The 20917-nt window shown below is 42.7% G+C and overlaps 1 protein-coding gene across 1 annotated transcript; it reads right to left on the reverse strand.

Annotated features, from left to right (window-relative positions):
* Positions 1 to 384: 384 nt before the first annotated feature.
* recql (RecQ helicase-like) lies at positions 385 to 19114 on the reverse strand. Its single transcript, XM_080757446.1, has 16 exons — positions 19016 to 19114; positions 18591 to 18681; positions 17399 to 17632; positions 16416 to 16595; positions 14573 to 14679; positions 13557 to 13755; positions 11881 to 12047; positions 10758 to 10839; positions 10167 to 10315; positions 9889 to 10006; positions 9479 to 9617; positions 8847 to 8938; positions 5639 to 5855; positions 4074 to 4203; positions 1717 to 1865; positions 385 to 517 (listed from the first exon to the last, which is right to left on the reverse strand). The coding sequence occupies exons 2-15, from the start codon at positions 18610 to 18612 to the stop codon at positions 1761 to 1763; spliced, it is 1941 nt and encodes a 646-aa protein (XP_080613572.1). The 5' UTR covers positions 18613 to 18681; positions 19016 to 19114; the 3' UTR covers positions 385 to 517; positions 1717 to 1760.
* Between the last annotated feature and the right edge of the window lie 1803 nt (positions 19115 to 20917).

Here is a 20917-nt window from a genome sequence, read left to right on the forward strand (position 1 = left end):
GTCTGCTGTAGTAGCTCCTCAGGTCGGAGAGCTCCTCCACCGCCGTCTCGGAGATGACGGAGACCTGGGACGGAGCGCTGACCAACGCGGGCGGGCTGTGCTGGTCGGCGCAGGGAACTGCGACAACCGAGGGTGGAGAAGGAACGTCTGCGGCCGCCGCGTAAGCGCGGGGTTTCCGTCGCTGTCTCTGAGGGGTGGTGGATTTTCTTTTGGAGTTGGCTTTGACTGGCGGCGGTGGCATTCTTTCCCCCATGCTGCCATCTACATTCACTGTGACGTTAACCTCAATGTCCGTGTGTTCCACATCACTGTGGCTTCTGCTTTCCTCATCCACGTCCGTCCGTCTCTCTGTGCGCTTCGCTAATTGACAAATTGGGTCAGAGTCCTTTTTCTTGGCCAAGTTCCTCTGTTCCTTCATTAGTTTGCGTTTGGATGGTGCCAGGCTGCCACTGCCCACCGCTACAGGGTCAAAGGTCATGCTTACCTCTTTCTCATTGGCCTCGACAGATGTTTCCTCCTGGGACAATTAAAAACCAAAGTCAGTGGTCAACAGCAGGAAAGGTGGTTCATTCAGACATTACTCACACAGCCATTTGCATGCAATGCATATAGAGAAGTGGCTATTTATTAACTTTGTGTACCACTATATATTTTTTTTTTAACCCAAAATAGGGATGCCATGGCTACGGTTAAATTATGATAAGAGATAGTTATAGGATCTCTTGGGTTAAAGGTAGGGCAAGTGATATTTTTGTTTAATAAACAATTATTATTTTGTTAAAAGGCTAAAGCACTATATTGTGATAGTAATCATTGCTATAGTGTTTGTTCAGTAACAGGAATCACACTATCTCTCCAGATCTTTAATAAAGAGTATCAGCTTTTGTTGTAGTGGTCCAGTTCAAATTAATTTCTATTAATTTAGTCTCGTCACTTCAAATTCCACTTGTCTATCCTATATCCTGTTGTAGTGGTCCAGTTCAAATTAATTTCTATTAATTTAGTCTTGACACTTCAAATTCCACTTGTCTAGCCTATATCCTGTGTGAGTTCTCTCTCCTGATTGGATAAAATTGGTATACAGACCTGAAAAGGGCATTTTCTCTTTACTAAAGCGCTTGAGAGACAGGGAGGTCCCCGTTACTGAACACTATTGTATAGCAACGAGTACAATCAGAATATAGAGATATTGAACAAAACATATTCCCTTGCTCTACCTTCAACTTGCCAGTACGAATTTGGCCAACATCTCTCTCTAAACCCAGTGAGTCATGTTAGTGCGATGCAGTGTTAGTGGACGCATGCTCTCTAATGAAAGATGCATGTGCAGTGACAGGACCCATACCCAGAGAGCAAGGCATGATGGGACATGGGACTGTGAGCAACAGTTATGCAAAGAGCAGGTTAGGACCAGTGGCACAAATGACACCATGCATCATTAAAGAATGTATTGTTTTTGTAAAGGAACAAGTATTCTCAATATAGCATATTTTCCAGGGTTGAACAATCAGCCTAAATGGCCTAATCCAAGTTTAACCACAATCTTCGTCAAAAATTGTCGATCTACAAGCTCACAACGCGCGTTGTGAGCTTGTAGATCTGCCATTTCCACCGAATGTTCTCTACGGTGCATGTGGTTAAACGTCAGTAAGCGAAGCCCCAGACAACACCATGCCAATAGCTGTAAGACAAAACAAGAGAATTGGGCGACTGTACTTTTTCCAATCTTGTCTTCCGAGTAGGGGAGGGAGGGGGGGGGCCTAGGGGAGGTCTGTCTTGACCTTCTTGGCAACAGGGGGCGCTCCAGAACTCTCAACTGCTCTCTTTCGCTCTTTGGCCTTTTTCTGGTTACCCGAGGCTTTCACCTGTATGTGATTAACAACAAGGGTTTTGTTTTTGTTTTACCTGGGGCAGCCTGCCTCCTACAGAGCTGAATGGAGTGAAGGAAGCAGCTAGAAAACACCAGCGGGGGGGAAGTCACACAGCGGCCATTTTGTCCTTATGTCATGCCTTTTGCACCAGCAGATTTAAACTAGCCAATGTCAGTGGAAACAGAATACTAAAACGATGGGTGGTTTGCTAGTGCAAAAGGCATAAGTAAGTTAAGTCAGGGGTTCCCATTAACCGCAAAACTCCACCGCTCACGCTCTGAGCTGTGGTGAACTCTTTATGGAGTTACCACTCGTTCTAGGATATAATAAAAGCCTACTCTGGAATTCTCTAATAACGAAGATTTTAGAAGAAGAAAAATTCTGACGTTCGTTTTTTGAAAAAACCTTTCAATTCATTTTATAAAAGGTTTAGGAAAAGGAGAAAACAAATGCAATATTACCTCGTGACCCAACAAAATGTGTCCGGGACCCAAAAATGGGTGCCAAACCATTAATGGGAACCACTGCTGCAAGACATACTACTCGAGTAAGACTTAAGAACAAAATGGTCAACAGGAGACTGAAGGTGGGATAAGGATAGTACAACAGTCTGGAGGTCAGAGTAGACAACTAGAGTTCCCAAAAGCATCTTTACACTCTGGTCATCTTTCATGGTTACCAACAGTAGGACGAATTCTTAGACGCAATATCTATGCAATAACGTAATAATAAATATAGTTTAACAGAAACAGAAATAAAAGATGACATGGTATCGTGATGCCTTTGGGAAACAAGTCATCCATGTTGGAGGTACAACTGACATACAGATGTGAATTGGAGGACAGTAGAAAGAAAGAAAGAAAGAAAGAAAGAAAGAAAGAAAGAAAGAAAGAAAACAACAAGAACACATGAAGAGCTCTTTGTATTGTATTAAATCTACGTGAGCTACAGGGATTCATAGTCTAGTAATTTGTTATGGTGCTAATGATTGTTATCAGAGTGTGGTGGTAGATTATGATAGCACCTGAAAAGAGAGACACACAATACATCTGTAAGAACCTGTAACAGCTTACATGGACTGATGGATCATGACGCGTCCTTACAGTGTAAAAGGTGTAAAGCTTTATACCCTGTACATATAATGTGACATAGCTCCGTTTACACAATGCTGTACCCTGTACCCCATCCAACTGTATATACTTTCCCCATTTTCAACTGTACTTAATGATATTTTGACACTTCGGCAATCAATGGAAGCATGTTTTCTCGTGCCAATTGAATTGTAGAAGGTTATACATCGAAAAATCTTAAAACCTTTCAACTGTTCGGTTACTGTACTGGAAGTGGTTCTGAAGTGGTTCAGTCCACGGTGTCCCCAGTAAGAACCAAATCAATAAATATATGCATTTGGTCCTTACATGAAAATGTTTGAGAACCTATTGCCGTTTACTTACCTTGTCGGAATTGGAATACATTTTAGTTTTTTTGGAGGGGCACATTTAGAAAATGCGTGAAGAGTAGACATTTTAAAGTTACATGGAGGGAAGACACATTGGAAAAGAAGAGAAACTTGTTAGAGAAAGGTTCACAACGAGAACAGAACGCGGATAGGTGACAAATCACTTCACATCTCAAATACAACTACCCAACTAAGAAGACAATACCAAGAAATACAAACTAAACAAAGTGTTCCATATTGTTGCTGCCGGGTGGAAACAGTCAAATAATGGAAAATGGAAAAAATAACAAATGGATCCAATGTAGTAGACACCGTAGTCTGTCGAAATAGGGCATTCATTTACGAAATAAACAAAAACCTTTAAATAAAAGGTTTCTGTCCGGCAGCAATGAAGAATAGTTTAATTTGGAAAGAGTGGAGTAGTGTCACCTCTATACTATGAGGACAGTCCTCATCTGTTGGTGTTGTACACATATAATAATAATAATAATAAATATCAGGCGATATCGGACTGTTTCCATGGTCATATTGACCAATATCGATGTTGCAATCCCAGCTTCCACCAGTAGAGTTTGCCCTATCCAATACAAAATACATTTATAATGCATTTTTGAGTACCGGTAATTATTGGCCAATATCAATATGATAACTGATATCATGTAACCCCTAGTTGTATATTTGTGTGTGTGTGTGCGTGTGCGTGTGCGTGTGCGTGTGTGTGTGTGTGTGTGTGTGAGACTGACCGCGGCAGATTCAGCTCCCGGTTTCCTTTTTGTCATGGACACGGTGTGACTCTGGCTCTTGAGCAGGGGGGCTCTGCGGCCCACCTTCAGGTAGAAGTAGGTGGTGTATGGCGTGAAGCTGAAATCCTCACTGACACACCGTCAGAAACACAACCGCCATTAAATATGTAGTAGTTCCACTGCATAATGGAAAAGTGCATTTAAATGCTTCACAGCACCACCACCAACTACTGCAGATGTACTTAGACTGTATATTAGCATTATAGCATTATAAGTGCATTAAAATAAGTGTATTTAAAATACATTATAATGCACTTAGAAGGCTTTGTTATAAATGTTTATAATTACACATAACATAACTTACAACAAAGACACTTCATAACTGACTAATTTGTTGGAAAAAATGACCTAGTTAATTCAAGCAGTTAATTAGCTAGCTGGAGAGTGACCTAGCTTAAAGTTACATTAGTGTAACAGAGCCTGTCCAGTACCTGACATTGACAATAGAGGATATGTGCGTGACATCATCGTACCTGGAAGTTATGCGGGAACGCCCGCTGAGTGGCAAAAAACTATATTTCTGGCATTGACAGCCCATTCATCCAAACACAAAAGTCCTGTCTGATTGCATTAAACAATGTTAAACTCACCAACATTGCAGCTGTACGAAAAGCTTGAATTATCCTTTCTATCGGCAAGTTTTTGTTTCATAAAAATCCACCATAGAAACGTTATGAGCTACTTTCTGTCAAGAAATGCCCTGCATTTGATTATGTTTGTGTGTCAGAGTTTGGAAGTGCTTGCGCAACATTTTGCTGCCTCCTGCATGATGTGACATTTAGAAACAGGTGCTACGCAGGACGGTTGAGTGATTTCCAACGAGCGCTTCCAAACTCCAACACTGTTGAGCAACAATGTTGCTCAATGTTTTGCCACTCAGTCTAGATGAGGGGGGCGTGTCCTGATGGGAAAATCATGCATGTGCATACTCTCTATAGTACAATGGAACGGACCCTAATTAGCATCACATTAGTAACAATATGGTTACTGTGCATAGAGGCCAACAATAATGTACTCACAACATGAATGCTGTACATTTTCTGAATTGTATTTTTTCCTCCGAGATGTTACCAGATTGGACTGTGATGTACAAATGATGTAATCCAGGGGTGTGTGCGGTGGATGAACAAGTCTGGGCTGAAACCCCTTTTGGTGTTTTAAGCATTATGTTATGCTTTATGAAAAATAGCAGGTCTACAAGCTCATAGCAAGCTTGTAGGTCTGCTATTTTTGAAAAATCGTGAAAATGTGTCGCAAATCTTTGAATATATTCTTATATATTAAATCTTTGCTTCTGGGTGGTCACTGGAACAACATATTTTTAGATGGGGAGTCAGCAGCCAATTACACGTATGGGGGTCCTTGACATGAAAATGTTTGAGAACGACCGACACAGAAACATGAGTTTTTCAGAAAACCGTTAGCATTTAAGAAGGCATTTGTAGAATGGTCCTCAGGCCTAAATGGGTTAAGAACTAGTCACGGCGGTGTTGATCGGTGTGTACCTGAAGTAGCCCAGGAGCAGCAGGCGGACGATGACGGCCTGGGCCTCCGGCCGGGACATGGACGTGGTCTGGACGTTCTTCCTCAGCTTGGCGGGGCCTTTCCCCGTCCAGGCATCCACCACCTTCAGAGGGGTCATCTTCTCATCCATGGACGCCGCGGCCTCCACGATCTGCACGGCGTCCCGCGCATGCTGCGTGATGTCCACCGTGACGCAGTCTGCAGCGCAGGGACATTTACACGGTCAAATACATCTTCTTCTACATCCTGACAGTTTTCTGAAAAAGCTATGTTTCTATGTCAGTCCTTCTTTCGATTTTTCAATAGCTAAAGCATAACATAATGCGAACACCAAAAGGGGTTTCCGCCCAAAATGGGTTAAATATATCAAGATCAAATAGTGAGACACACAGTTTAAAGGGATGGCTCAACCCCAAAAAACGATTACTCGATTACCAATAATTTGATGACCAGCAGTGGTTCCCTATTGAGACACAGAGAGTCTCCTTTCCTACCGATTAACAAAATGTCTGTGGTGACTCCTCAGGAAGAACACTCGCAGCGAGTTTTCCTACATTTCTGTCTAATAAAGTATTCAACCAAGAGCTTGTATATTTGCTATTTTTGAATAACCAAAGTATAAAATAATGGTTAAACGCCATAGTCAACAAAATATACAGCATGCCATTTCCACCTAAGATATGAGTGATTGGAATTTTGACCATGATGTTGATTGTAACTTTGACCTTTACGCTTTGACCCAAACACCAAACATCTCTTTTATAGCGCACCATGCGACTGATCAATAAATTCCCACCAAGTTTAATGAAAATACAGCGATACATTCTCAAATAATGCGTTTTGAATTATTTGACATTGTCACCCCAAAGGTTAATTAATTCTTTAGGGAAGTCATTCCGTTACTTTGCTAACAGACAAAGTGTAAAAAATATGCACTCAATGAGGTGCTGGTATGTCAAAGAATAGACAGTGGTAACCAACCTTTTCAAGCCCAAGAGCCCATTTTATTCCCAATTGTAAGCCAAGATCTACCACTAAAACGTGTTAGAAAAAACACTTGTTTTTTTGCTATTTCTGACAGGCTCAATGACTAAAGCTTAAATTAGAATAAATTCTTATAGTAAGTTATATTATCAATGTCAAATAATATTAAGACAAATGTATTAGAAATAAAAAATATTAGGACAGGAAATACAAAAAAAATATTAGGACAGGAAATACAAATAAACTTCTTTGTTGAGTTTTTTTTAAATAAAACAAAATGCAAAGGACATGAATTTCTTTTACAGCACAATATTTTGTTTCTCATTTCAATGAATATTCACATTGGCAGATGTTCAAATGACATAGGCATAACATGACCATATATATTTGCACAGATATGGTGACATACTCTCAGGGTCAGCCCACCTTTAATGAGACTGCTGTGACTCAGTGACTGCACTTTATCTGCAAGCGTTTTGAAATCTGGTTCATATTTAGTGATTGCCAGTCTGAGGGTGTCATTAAGATGCGAGTCAGTCATACGAGTTCTTCATGATAGCGTCCCAGACACGTTGAATACTAAACTTATTTGTAAAGTTCGAACGCCAACTTTTAACCAAACGTGGAAGAAACACTGCACGGCTGCACGCAAATAAAGAGTGCACTCGCGCACACACATGACGGATTATTATCGATCAAAACAATCCTTAGCGTCGCTTACAAAAGCATGTGTTGCACACAGTTGCACAGCATGAATGATAAGTAATCACCGACCTGGCTGGATAAATATCAGTGGTCCATATCCATTGTGTGACCTGCTTAACGAGCAACGGTAGGCAGCCGAGTAAGTTACCAGCTTAGTAAATTAATAGTTTACTGTAGCTGTGTGTCAGATGTTCTGTCTGAAGTAGTCAAAGCCAAGGAGAATGTTACAATTTAATTCACAATCGAGCATCTTGCCCTGTATCGAATATCCCATGATAGAACAGCAGGATAAAAAAAAACTGTGGCTTTTTGTGTCATGTTTTGACAGCGGCACTAAACATTTTGACACTTTGTCATAGTGATATTTATCCAGCCAGGTCGGTGATTAAACTGATTACGTATCATTCATGCTGTGCAACACATGTTTTTGTAAGCGACACTAAGGATTGTTTTGATCGATAATAATCCGTCAGTGCACAGTGTTTCTCCCACGTTTGGTTAAAAGTTGGCGTTCGAACTTTACAAATAAGTTTAGTATTCAACGTGTCGGGGACGCTATCATACTGCGTTCACTCTGACGCTGTGTGCTGACTGCGAGGGAACAACAGACACACAGGACACAGCAGCACATGAGCACATAGTGCTAAAAGGGGGAGGGCCGAGGGCGGTGCGGTGGAAGCAAGGGGAACAGATCTTCAAGCTAAAATGCATCGAGCCTCTACACGTTGTTAGCTTGTAGATCTGCTCTTTTTTGCGTACGACATTCTGCTGTGTATTGGCAGTGATGGCTGGCTGCCCGTCACTTCGCGATCGACGTGAAACGTTCCCGCGAGCTACCGGTAGCTCGCGAACCCCAGGTTGGTCACCCCTGGAATAGAGGATTCCCTGTCTGGAAGCATGAGATCCATAAAAATAAACAAAAGCATTTTAAAAAGCGCTAATTTTAAATGTCTTCTAAATCCTAACAGTTTTCTGAAAAACCTATGTTGCGATATGGACCAGTGGTGGTCAAACTTTTGTCAAGGTCACACACACACACACACACACACACACACACACACACACACACACACACACACACACACACACACACACACACACACACACACACACACACACACACACACACACACACACACACACACACACACACACACACACACACACACACACACACACACACACACACACACACACACACACACACACACACACACACACACACACACACACACAGCTGGTAGAATGTTTGGCAGCAGAGACGGTGATAAGAGGTGGTATCATGCTTCCAGAGAAGTCCCAGCACCTTGTGCAGTAAACTATGATTAATGACTTCACATGAAATGTATTTTTGTTTCCTCATGAACTCACATACTGTGGACGGTACACATCTGGCACTTTGTCACTGCACAGAATCAACTCAGCTCAATTCTACCACACACACACACACACACACACACACACACACACACACACACACACACACACACACACACACACCTTTTCCATGACGGCAGGCATCACACATGTCATTGCAGCCCTCGTCGTCCCACACCTCGTCAAAGTGAACCGCCATTAGGGACCGCCGACACCTTCAAGTCAAGAGACGCAGAGACTCACACACAATTCTTCACTGTGTGTGTGTGTGTGTGTGTGTGTGAGTGTGTGTGTGTGTGTGTGTGTGTTTGCGGGCGTACAAGAATGGGACAAAATGTCAAAGTAAAACCAAACAAACTTATGGGGACATTTTTCTGGTTCAAAACAGTGGGTTGCTGGCTCTGAACAGTTCAAAAGAATAAAAGTCTGCACAGCATTGCTCTGAAAAATGTTTAGTTTTTAGAGAAATGGTTATACAGTAATTACCGGTAGTCAAAGATTTAGGTCGGGGTCAGCGTTAAGATTATGCATTTGCGGTCAGGTTAGGGGTTGGGGATAAGAATTTGCCTTCCCCAGCTAACTCAGTCCACTATACATTTTAGATATTATTATCATCAAAATGGGGGGAAACAAAAAAGGTTTTAACTGAAACATTGATTTTGACGACCCCACGTGACATGGTCATGGATGGTCTCTGTCTCTGTGTGTGTGTGTGTGTGTGTGTGTGTGTGTGTGTGTGTGTGCGCGCACACTACCTGTCAACATTTTGGCAGTAGTCGACCATCTGGAGCAGTTTCTTCTGCCCCACGTTCTCCATCACCACCATGGTGCTGATTCTGAAGATGTCGGCGAATCCAAAGTACACGATGCAGTCAGCTGGACAGTCGTCTCTGCCTGGACACCCGGGGGAGGGGTTGGCAGTTCAGGGAGATAATAAGATAAGAGATCAGATATATCCATGGTCGCAATAAAGAAAGGCCTGAAACAATGTAGCTACTGTAGACACATTAATGCTTTGTCGTAGGACACTTGTCCCATGCCAAAAATAGACCATATACAAGCTCACGGCGCATTGCGGAAAGCAATAGATCCGCTATTTTTCACAGAACATTCGGCATACATAACTCGAAAATACTCTCAGCTATATTGTGTGCCTAGTGCCTACCTGCCCGTCCACTTTCCTGGTAATAGTTCTCGATGGACTTGCTGATGGTGTGGTGGATGACAAACCGAACGTCCGGCTTGTCGATGCCCATGCCAAACGCCACCGTGGCGACCACCACCTGAAGGACACACAGAGGGAATGACAGGAGCACGTATAGACATGCGTACGCACAGACAGAAATTTCACGCATGAAAACCAGACCAACTAGGCTTCAGATAACTAAATTATGAACAAAACCAAATGAAATTTTACTAAAACTAAATAAAATGTTGCTGTACTTTGATCTTGCCGGCGGTCCATTTGCGGTGAACTCGTGACTTGTCTTGAGCTTCCATGTTGCCGTGATATGGATAAGCAGAGATGCCCTGGTTCTGAAGGTCTGACGCCACAGACTCTGCATCCTTCTGGGAGAACACGTACACAATGCCTGCCACAGTGGAAAGAAGTCCCAAAACGCCAAGAGAATAAAAACACCGCTTTTAGGAAGCATTTTTATGCGACTGTGTGCGATGAACTACAAAACATGGATTGAAATATGGCATTGTGTAAATAAAGTATATAGATATATAAGAGAAGATACATTTGAAAGATCTGCTTTTTGATTAGAGCCTTTAGTCCACAGTGTTAGCAAGATCTCCCTATGCCAAGGACTATGGATTTGTGGTGTTGTGTAAAATCTACTTTTTTTGCCAATGGCATGGGCCAGTCTCTGGTGTATTTTATTTTTGCTAAAGTATAAACCATTTATAGACATGGTAAACCTGATCAAAAAGTAAATACATATACCCTGGCATCGCGTTGAAGAGAACTCGCCAACGCTATTGACCAGCACTGGACATAGCACTTAAGACATAGCACTGCCACAGTACCTGACTGATCCTTGTATCGTTTCATGATCAGGGACGAGATGTCACCAATGGCCACATCGTTATTGGAATCTTTTTGTCGAACCTGAGAAACAAAGAAATCTGTGTTCAGCATCAGACATGTAAAAAGAACCCGAGTTGGCTGTGTACAGTTTTTACCCACCGTTTTACCCTCTACACCAGGGGTTCCCAAACGGGGGTGCGTGACATGAAAAGGGTAATGGCGGTTTTATGGCGTTGTTTAGCACAAAGGCCAAAATCCAGTAAACCACTGTTGTAAGGAGATGTATAGAGCATCTGCGGGACTATACAGCAGCTGCATGTCTTTCAGTGCAGTGACATTCTGTGATTATTTTGCCATAACCATATTTAAAAAATTATCATTTTTGGCCAAATACGAGGCCAAAAAGGTTTGGGGACCACAGCTCTACACCAAATGTATTTGCCGAACATAGCCGATGTCTAAGCTTTGCCTGAGCTTTTTTTTATATAGTTGACAATTATGTAAAATTACAATTCTCAATTTGCGCTAGCAAATCTCCACTTATCATTCAATCAACTATCAATTAATTTAATCGCCAATTTGTATCCTAGTTTAGACCGGTGGTTCTCAATCTGTGGGTCGGGACTCGGGACCCCCAGGGAGGTCCCCACATGATTTTAAGGGGATCCCCAGATGACAGTAAAGTGACAATTTAAGATATATTTAATAGCAATGAAAAAAGAAAGAAATTAAAAGACCATTACTGCATCAAAGATAATGAACAAACTATTCTATAAAAAAAACATTGGCCAAGTTGTCAAATAATAATATAAGCATATATATTACAAGCAAGAGACAAATCTTTTGAAAATAGCTGATCTACAAGCTTACAGTAGATCGGCTAGTTTCACAATAATTATCTGTGGAACAGAGTCAAACTGAATGTAATGCCTCAACTCCTCGTGCTCGTCAGGGTGGGTGGTACGAAGTTCAAATATGATTATTGAAAGGGGTCCCCAGTTCAATACTGGGGGGGGTCGCGACGGGATAAAGGCTGAGAACCACTTTTAGACAGTAGATAGGCAGGCAGGGGGCAGTCAGGCGTGGTGTGTGTGTGCATTGGACAGCCACAGCGGAGCCCACCTCGTAGTAGAGGTTGGTTCGGTTGAAGGAGGCGGTGATGGTGATCGGCTGAGGCACGCACAGGATCTTCTCACAGTCCTTCAGAACGCTGCTGGTGGCTGTGGCCGTCAGGCCCAGCAACGGGACGTTGGGGAACTGTCTCTTCAGGATGCCCAGCAGTTTATAGTCTGGACAAGAACAGAGAGAATCAACACGTCTACATGGCCTTCAGTTTATAGTCTGGACAAGAACACGTCTACATGGCCTTCAGTTTATAGTCTGGACAAGAACACGTCTACATGGCCTTCAGTTTATAGTCTGGACAAGAACACGTCTACATGGCCTTCAGTTTATAGTCTGGACAAGAACACGTCTACATGGCCTTCAGTTTATAGTCTGGACAAGAACAGAGAATCAACACGTCTACATGGCCTGCGGTTTAGTCTGGACGAGAACAGAGAATCAAAACGTCTACATGGCCTGCGGTTTAGTCTGGAGGAGAACAGAGAATCAATGCTTCAATATACTATGGCCAGCAGGGAATGAGACGGACATCGTTGTAGTTTATGGCGATAATAAAACGCTCACAATAATCATATCACAGACATTTTGGACCAGAGTTGGCTCTGTAGTTGGGCCACTACTTTCCGTCTACACCAGATGACACCAGAAATAGCTAAATGTACAAGCGACCGTGCTATTCCGTGTGTCTATTTTCTAAAAGCCATGATTTGACCTTTTTCTTACAAAAAGATGATGCTCTTCATCCACAGGAGTCTAAATAAGCATTTACCCTATGATATTAGTTTGGAACCTGGGCAAGAACAGGTCTGCAATGCTGGTTCTGGGGCGGTGGGCTACTGGGCAAGAACTTCATCACTTTTCATAAAATGATTGCAGGCGCAGAGGGGCTCTCCAATTACAGATGTCATCAAACATGCTTAGCTATAATTGTACAGACTTAGCATCCAAAAGGAAGCCTGGCCCAACTTCTAGCCCCAAATGCAACCCTGACAAGCCTATTTTGAGAAACTGGCAACCTCTTTTAGGACATTAGTTAAGCATCCAAACCATGAGCCAATGGCATATAACAAAGACTAGCTGTAGTCCAGATGGGGAGCTTTTCTGGACAATAATTTAGTTCTGCATTTCACCTTGCAAATGGCCTTAGGGTGCTATTAGTTTCACACCCCAGGCTGCAATCTGACAAAAGCCAAGTTAGCTGTTACCTAGCCTTCTTGATAAACAAAAAAAATATATATATATATATATTTTAGAAACTACAGCCAAGACAGACAACATTTTCATCCAATTCTTCTTTTGTGAAATACAATGGGCCCACCGAGTGTTATAAGTCCGTTTGAGATAAACAACTGGTTGATGTCTTGCATGGTAGCCTCCGCCTTCGCTGTGCATAGGTGAATAGGTGAAAGTAAAGCACATTGCTGCATAAAGCTGCTATACGAATTTAAACCCATGTTTTTAATGCAAAGTACCCCTGAAGAGACGCCTGAGGAAGGTTGCAAGACCGAAACATTGCACTTTTGACATTAAATAAAAAACTCTTGAACCAGCAAGTGGCAGTGTGCGGGTCTCCGTCCTTCTCCTACACGTTTAATGCAAAAACACCAAACATTAAACAAGATAAATCCCCCCATGTTGAGTGTGGGAGAATCTAAAATAAAAGAATACTGTACCAGGTCTAAAGTCATGGCCCCACTGGCTGCAGCAGTGCACCTCGTCCACAGCAATGCGACTCAGGCGGTTTGCGTTGTAGGCCTTCTCCAGCCGAGACATGAGCAGCTTGCTCTTGGCTACCTTCTCCGGAGTCACATACACCAGCTTGAAAGGAGCGTTGGCGTCGGTCATTCCACCCAGGACCATCTTAGAGTGTTCCTGGAACGATATCAATTTACATTTGAAAATCTCTTCCAGTGAAGATAGATAGTTTTTTATTAAAGTGTCCTACATCATAAGATGCCCAGCCCGCACAGGCTTATACAAGACACTCACAAAATTGACAAACACACAATGATACACCATAAACAAAATACATAAATAGTTACTTATGGATATATCGTTCTCCACCGTAACTGCCATGCCTTCTCTATACATTTTCCTAAAACAAAAACTTCATTGCTGAACAACCAATTTAACATGCAACATTCAGTCACATCCGAAATTTTCAAATAAAGAGTTTCTTAAATCATGGTATATAGTAGACAGTGGAAAACAAAATGAAACTCATCTGCCCACCTCAACTGCCAGAGGTAAAGCACCAGATCTTTTTGAGTGGTGCAACAGCAATGTCCCTATGTCCCTATATTTAGAGTATCAACAGGGGGCACTGTTGCACCACTCACTTCAGACCGGTCTGAGTTTTAAATTAAATGCAACATAAGGCTCTGTGATAAGCTATAGTCCTCTTTGAATTGAATATAATTTCTTAATTTAGCTTTTTTTTCCAAAATGTCCACCCTCCATTTCTCCTGGTGTTACATTGACAGTTTATATTTGACTGTATTAATGTTAGAACGAAAATACATCGCCTGGATGCAACTGGGACGTATCCTCAGTGATGTACCCCAAGGTCATCAGGGTTTTGGGTCTCTCGAACATCATACCCCTCACTCGGGTGACCCAGCCAGGGTGATCAAGTCCCGACTTATGTCTCAGTAGCTACCCTCGATCAGACCCACTAGGGAAAAGTTACCTTGCTGCTAGAAGCATTGAGAGTGACGGCCGGCACATTGATGGACGTTAGATACATGAGCTGGTCCTCCATCAGCGACACCAAGGGAGTGACAACCAACGTAAAGCCTGACACACACACACACACACACACACACACACACACACTAAGGTTACATTCACTAAATGATGGGATATGTTTTCATGATACAATAGGCATTGTACTCAGGCATTGTCACTCAGAACTCCACCACCACTCCGACAGCGGTGGTGGCTCAGGTGGAGTTGCCGGATGGTAACCGCAAGGTTGCCAGTTCGAACCCGGGCTCCCCCAGAGTGTGTTGAAGTGTCCTTGAGCAAGACACTGAACCCCCAATTGCTCCCGTTTGGTGCCTTGCATGGTTTCCGCCGCCATCAATGTATGAATGTGTGTGAGAGAATGGGTGAATGTAATGCACAATCTATGTAAAGCGCCTTGGATAAAGGCGCTATATAAATGCACCATTTAACTCTATGGGTATAGACGCATTTCCAGAAAACATCACACTGATAAGAACCTCTATGCTTGCGCAGGTCGGGTGCTAAAGAAAGCGGCTCATTAGCAATGTAAAAGTGGTCACAGCACTGACATTTACAAATCTATCCCATCAAACTTTCAGGTGCCGTTTTCCTTTTCCTCCCAGTGTGGCAGAAGGAGGTTTAGGGTGGATGTTTACTGTGATCTCTCACTCTTGAAATATATACCTTGGTTTATGTTTTATGTCAGTTGTCAACTTGTGTGTAAACAAGAATAGCCATTCTCGAAGCATTTGTCCCCCAAACTCCTCATCCGGTCGCGGATGGGAGCGCTTTCTATGAGCACGACTGAACGGAAACCAGTGCTTCCCAAAACAGGTTTGGGGATCCGTTTGGAATTGATTACATGAAACCAGCACCTGCGTGTGCACTGCAGTCTCAATGTTTCAGAACAAGAAACCCATCTACTGGTAACAGCATGTGGAGGCTGACAATTATAGCAGAGACAGGCAGCACAATACTTTTCCAGCCTTTTTGCCTCCTTTTTGGGCATTCCAAGTTGTTGAAGCCTTAAGCCACACCAAAGGGTCGGGTCGGGACAAAACGTTTAAGGTAAACCACACCAATGCAACTCCTTGCATTGGTGTGGTTGAAGGTGTGGTTTTGTCCCGACCCTTTGGTGTGGTTTGGGCCTTAAAGAACATAGTCTGTAGCTATGTCCTAGGCAGCTATTTTTTGTCTTGTGACACCGTTGTACAAAGTATATAAAATAGGGCTCATACGTGGTTAAAGTGTCTAAAAGCTATTTTTACCTTCACTAAACTGGAACTTTCCAGAAGCCCCGACATTCTGTTAAACCTACAGTATAAGTTGAACTTGTTATACCTTTCAATCCGGGACACTATTTCAGTTTTTATTCTTTGAATAAAAATGTGATTTCAGATTTTTCTGAAAAATATGCGGTTTTCAGAAAATCGACGTCAGGATGTACAGAAGGTGTTTTTAGAAATCGGGCTCGGGTCTAAATAGCAACAACAAGGAGCGGTAATAACAACGAGAAGCTCCCCTGACATCTTACATCTTTTTTTTTAATATAACTCAAAAACAGATGATCTAAAAGCTCACAACATGTCGCAAAGGCTTGCGAGGTTGTAGTTCGGCAATTTTTTGCTATATTTGCAAAAACATCTTTGAAAAATCTGAGTTCTGGGTGTTAGGGGCTACTTAGGTTCCAAATTAGGTTCTGTGAACCGTATGTGTAACAGAGCCGCAGCGTATGGAAACAACGATGCGATTCACTCAGTTCATGCAGAGGGACAGGGCCATAACAGTACAGTACAGTACAGTACCCTCCGAGCAGACAGCGGGCAGTTGGTAACAGAGGCTCTTCCCTCGTCCGGTGGGCATGACGAGGAACAGGTCCCTGCCGTCCATGGTCAGGTTGATGGCCCGCAGCTGGAGGGGGCGGAACTTGGACAGCTGGAAGGAATCCTTCAAATGTTGCTCCAGGTCTTTGGACCAGGCAAAGTCTACAACGTTCAAAATAGAAGCACAGTATGGCTATAACATTCACGGGGTCTTTTTGAGCCTTTAGTTGACGGATTAAATTTAATTCATTACAAATAAACCCCTAGCCTGGTTTCCAGCCTGATTCGCTGTGGTTGTGATCCGTTTCGTTACTTCGCTAAGTGACCAAAAAAACTATCACGGAACGCAGCCTTGTATGAGCATTTCTACTGGGATTCGTGACTTTACAAGTAGAAGAGGTCTGGCCAAACATACCATTATATTTAGGGTTACGATTGAAATACCTTGCTTACAGTATGTCAGGCCATAAATGGTGCCTGTAACTTATGCTTGAATTTACACAGGATCTAAATATGGCTGCATTGTTTCAGGAGCCCATTCTTGGCGCTGCTTATGTTTACATAGGATTTAAACACCTTCAGTACATAGTAATTCATTCATGCCGTCATGTCCTGTAGTATCCTTCAACTCTACGTAGCCTTTGTTCAGCACTTGTAATGGTGCACTTTTGTTCAAGTCTTCACAGGAATCAAGGCATTTCATTTTCTCATTCTTTACCCGCGTTTACATTTATACAGCATGGACTTATTTTTGTACTGAAATCCTGGAACATGATGCAAAAATAAGTTTGATGACTACAATGAAAATGAAAATGAAATTATCGATATGGAACATCACAAATTTTGCACGGGGTTCCCTGGCACAAATTATTTTCTGACGGGGGGGGGGTCCGTGGTCAAATTCATAAACATTTGGGGGGTACTCGACATGAAAAAGTCGTAGATGAACCAGCGCTTTATATTACCAGGATTATCATATCGTTTCATCTCTTGCTTGGTCATCGCCGGCTCGGCTCCAGATGACTTGGATGACGATGAGGCGGACCCTGAGGGCTGGGCGGCGTCACAGGCCTCCTCCAGCCTGCGCAGGAGCCTCTTCCTGCGGGCATTCAGTTCAGCCTGTTTCTCCAGGAGCTCCGAGATCTCGATCTCCACGACCTGAAGATCGGCCTCCACCGAGTCCAGCTCCGCCTGCACGTCTAAAGTGCCAAAACACGGCGTTAACATTTAGAGATAGCAAAAAAAAAAGACTCAGTCACATCACATGACAGTGTCGCTCGCCAAAAAGTACAAGTTCAAGTTAATAATGCAAATGCGCCACAGGTTTCTGAACTGCCCACAGCCGTCCTAGGAGACAGACCGAGTCGGATGCAGACGTTTATCCGACCACCAAAGGTCCGACATGCTAGCCTAGTTCTATTTAACCTGCTGTCTTCTCTTAGCTAGGAGCCTAGGACTGTACTGTAGCTCTCATCCTCACAGAATACGACAGAATAATAGAGTATGCACTGTGGGGAGAAAAGAAAATCACCCGCTTGCTTTACACCTGAAAAACAGTGTGCCAAATAAAATCGATTTTGATTCTACGAGTAGTCTAAAATGTGTGGAGCAGGAACTCTCCTCTAGGGGTTTAATGTGATGATCACTATGGTACCCAGAACAGACAGGAGGTAGTCTGACACCTCTGACTACAGGTAGCCTAATCCCCCTGTGGCTCACAACTCCACGGCTAATGATCACTTTCTTCCCACATGATACATCCAGTCTCTCTCTCATGCAAGTAAAATGTGCCCGTCCTTTATGCTCCGATCACACACAAAATACAACATTTAATGTAGGGGCAAGTATGAACTTTCAATCTATCTGATGTTTATGTGAATGTGAATTGAACAAGGACCCTCTTGTAAACAAGTGTAAATGCTTTATTGGGTCGTCCACTCACAGTTAACAGTCTTTGTATTGAGTTGTGCTTGAAACGTACTGTAATTCTGCAAACTGTTAATAAATATTTAAATCATGTGTATGTGTGTAATATATATATATAGGCACACACATCAGTGTCAAGTATAGACGCGCCCCCCCCCCCCCACACACACACACACACACACACACACCGATACCTGTAGTGTATGAGAGAGTGGTACGAGATAAACTTACCATTATTGCTGTCACCGTCCATATTTCAGACAGATTCGCAATCACAAGGCACCTTGCATAACATAATCATATGTTCTGGTTCTCCGGGGTCCTGCAGGAAAGGTTTTAATCATATCATTTACATATTACGTTTATTGAAGTTAATGAAGACGAGGATACATTCGTATTTCGTATCTTAGCTAACGTTAACCGCAAGTTCGGTGCTTCAGCGTCTGTCTGACATAATGTAGAAATAAAAGCCTGGGTACCGACTACCGAGGCTATCATGCTTTCATTTAAGAGCTAAGCTAGCACGTTTTGGAAGATTGAAAGCAATCATATTAATATTAAAGTCAATACTTAAATCATGCTCTGTATGGGTAGCTGTATCAAAGCAAATAGCCTTCAGTAGCAGTTCAAAGAAAATGTCACAATAAATACATCACCTTTCTTTCAGCTTAGAATTCACTCTCCTTTTCTACTTCTTGGCTCTTCTCTTGTTTATCCACACCTAAACGAGGTTGCTAGACAGCAGTTGTACTCGCCCGGCAGTGAATGGATATCGCGAGAGCGTCGCAGTCCCGCCCCCTTTCATGGCCAGCCCAGAATTTCCTATTAATTTTCCCCATAGTATTTATTTAAGACCTTTAAGCCTCAGACAAAGCCAACTCGGCTCTTGACAAATAAATGGCAATAAATACAAAAAATGTGGGCCTCACAAATAATTAGAAAGAAGAAAATAAGGGCAGGGTACAACACCTTTTAGTTTGATTTCTTCTTGAATGATGACTCAGTTTGCCTCTAAAGTAGCCCTGGACCTAACCTGACGCTGCCAGATGAGGGCGGTATTGCGGAAACATATTCCCCAACACAACACTCATCTGGGATCTCTGACAGAGTTGAGCCCTGAGTCAGATCTGCTTCGCACCGAACCAATCAGCGTGAGCTAAAGGCGGGATGCGGATGTGACGGTATATAGACACGTCGATATGATTGGTTGTGTTTGCACGCCCACACGGTGATAGACAGACGCTCCCATCCAATCATCTACCATGTATCTTGAAAAAAAGGAACAGCCCCGTCATCGAATTTGCTTCCGCGATCCCAGATCCAAATAAGCTGTGAAACAAATTTGTGTAGCAAGCTTTTTGGATCTGGCAGCGTCAGGTTACCCTGGACCCTGGTCCACCTCTAAAGGTACCACCAGGGTACGTAAAACCAAAACTGATGTGCACAGAAAAAGACAAAGTATAAAACACTGGTTTTAATTTAACCAGTAAGACGCCCTGAGGCCTGAGGGCGAGGTTGCGCTGAAACAACATAGCTTCTTAATACGGCACAGTTAAGAAGCAAAGTTAAACTATTAATCTGGTGTCCCTGAGCCCGAGGTCAGATGTAGAGCGCTGGCCGGCTCCACATATTGAAGGTAGAATCCTGAAGAGGTATGAGTCCTAGCTGTCCTGTGCTGTGACGAGTTTTGAAGGTAGAGTTGAGGTGCATTCATAGTACTGGAAAACTACAACATTACGTCACTCGCCCTGGAGTACGTATGAGTATGTAGCCTTGGAAATGGAAATTGTGGCCCAAATGTATAGGTCAGGAGGAGCATATCTCTCGTTTCATTGGCATGAGGCAGCATGATACACAAGTACACCCCCTGGACATGACACTAGTGTCGCAGATTTACCTTCAATCCTATCCTACCCAAGCTATTGGGTTCCATCTTTATAGTCTTTGTTATCAGTCGGCCGGGGATTGAACCCCAAATTCCCAATGTCAGGGTGGATACTGTATCTAACCATGAGGCAACTGAGCAGCTAATGCCAGATTAGAAGTGTCCTATAAATGATATAGTGTGCAGGGGTTAGTATAGCGGCACTGTTTATTGCATCCCAAACTACTACCATTATCTGAAAAAGGTGAATACAATCAATCAGAAACATTTGGGGAAAATATACTGTAACTTTACTATAGTTACTTCTTTTGCCACAAACCTTGGCTCAGAAACGTTTGTAAAAAGATATTAAAAAATATATTTTTAAATCTTATCAGCATACATCATCATACATCAGCCAATCAAGTCATCACATTCTGTGCCACACACACACACACACACACAACTAAATGAACATGTCTTCAGACAACAATTAAAACAAACACAAACGTGATGAGGTCATTACATTTGGAAAAGTGGCTTTGGCCGCTTTTAGCTCAAGTGTTTTTGTGCAAAAAACATGGTTCCCCCAACTTTCAGCAGCTGTCACAAATTCTTCAAGGGAAAAATAATTTCAGTCTTTTGCTTTTTTGCAGTCGGCGCAGGTAACTGCGACAACCGAGGGTAGAGAAGT

Source organism: Protomyctophum bolini (genome assembly GCF_963924005.1).
Source record: "Protomyctophum bolini genome assembly, chromosome: 23".
Taxonomy (NCBI): domain Eukaryota; kingdom Metazoa; phylum Chordata; class Actinopteri; order Myctophiformes; family Myctophidae; genus Protomyctophum; species Protomyctophum bolini.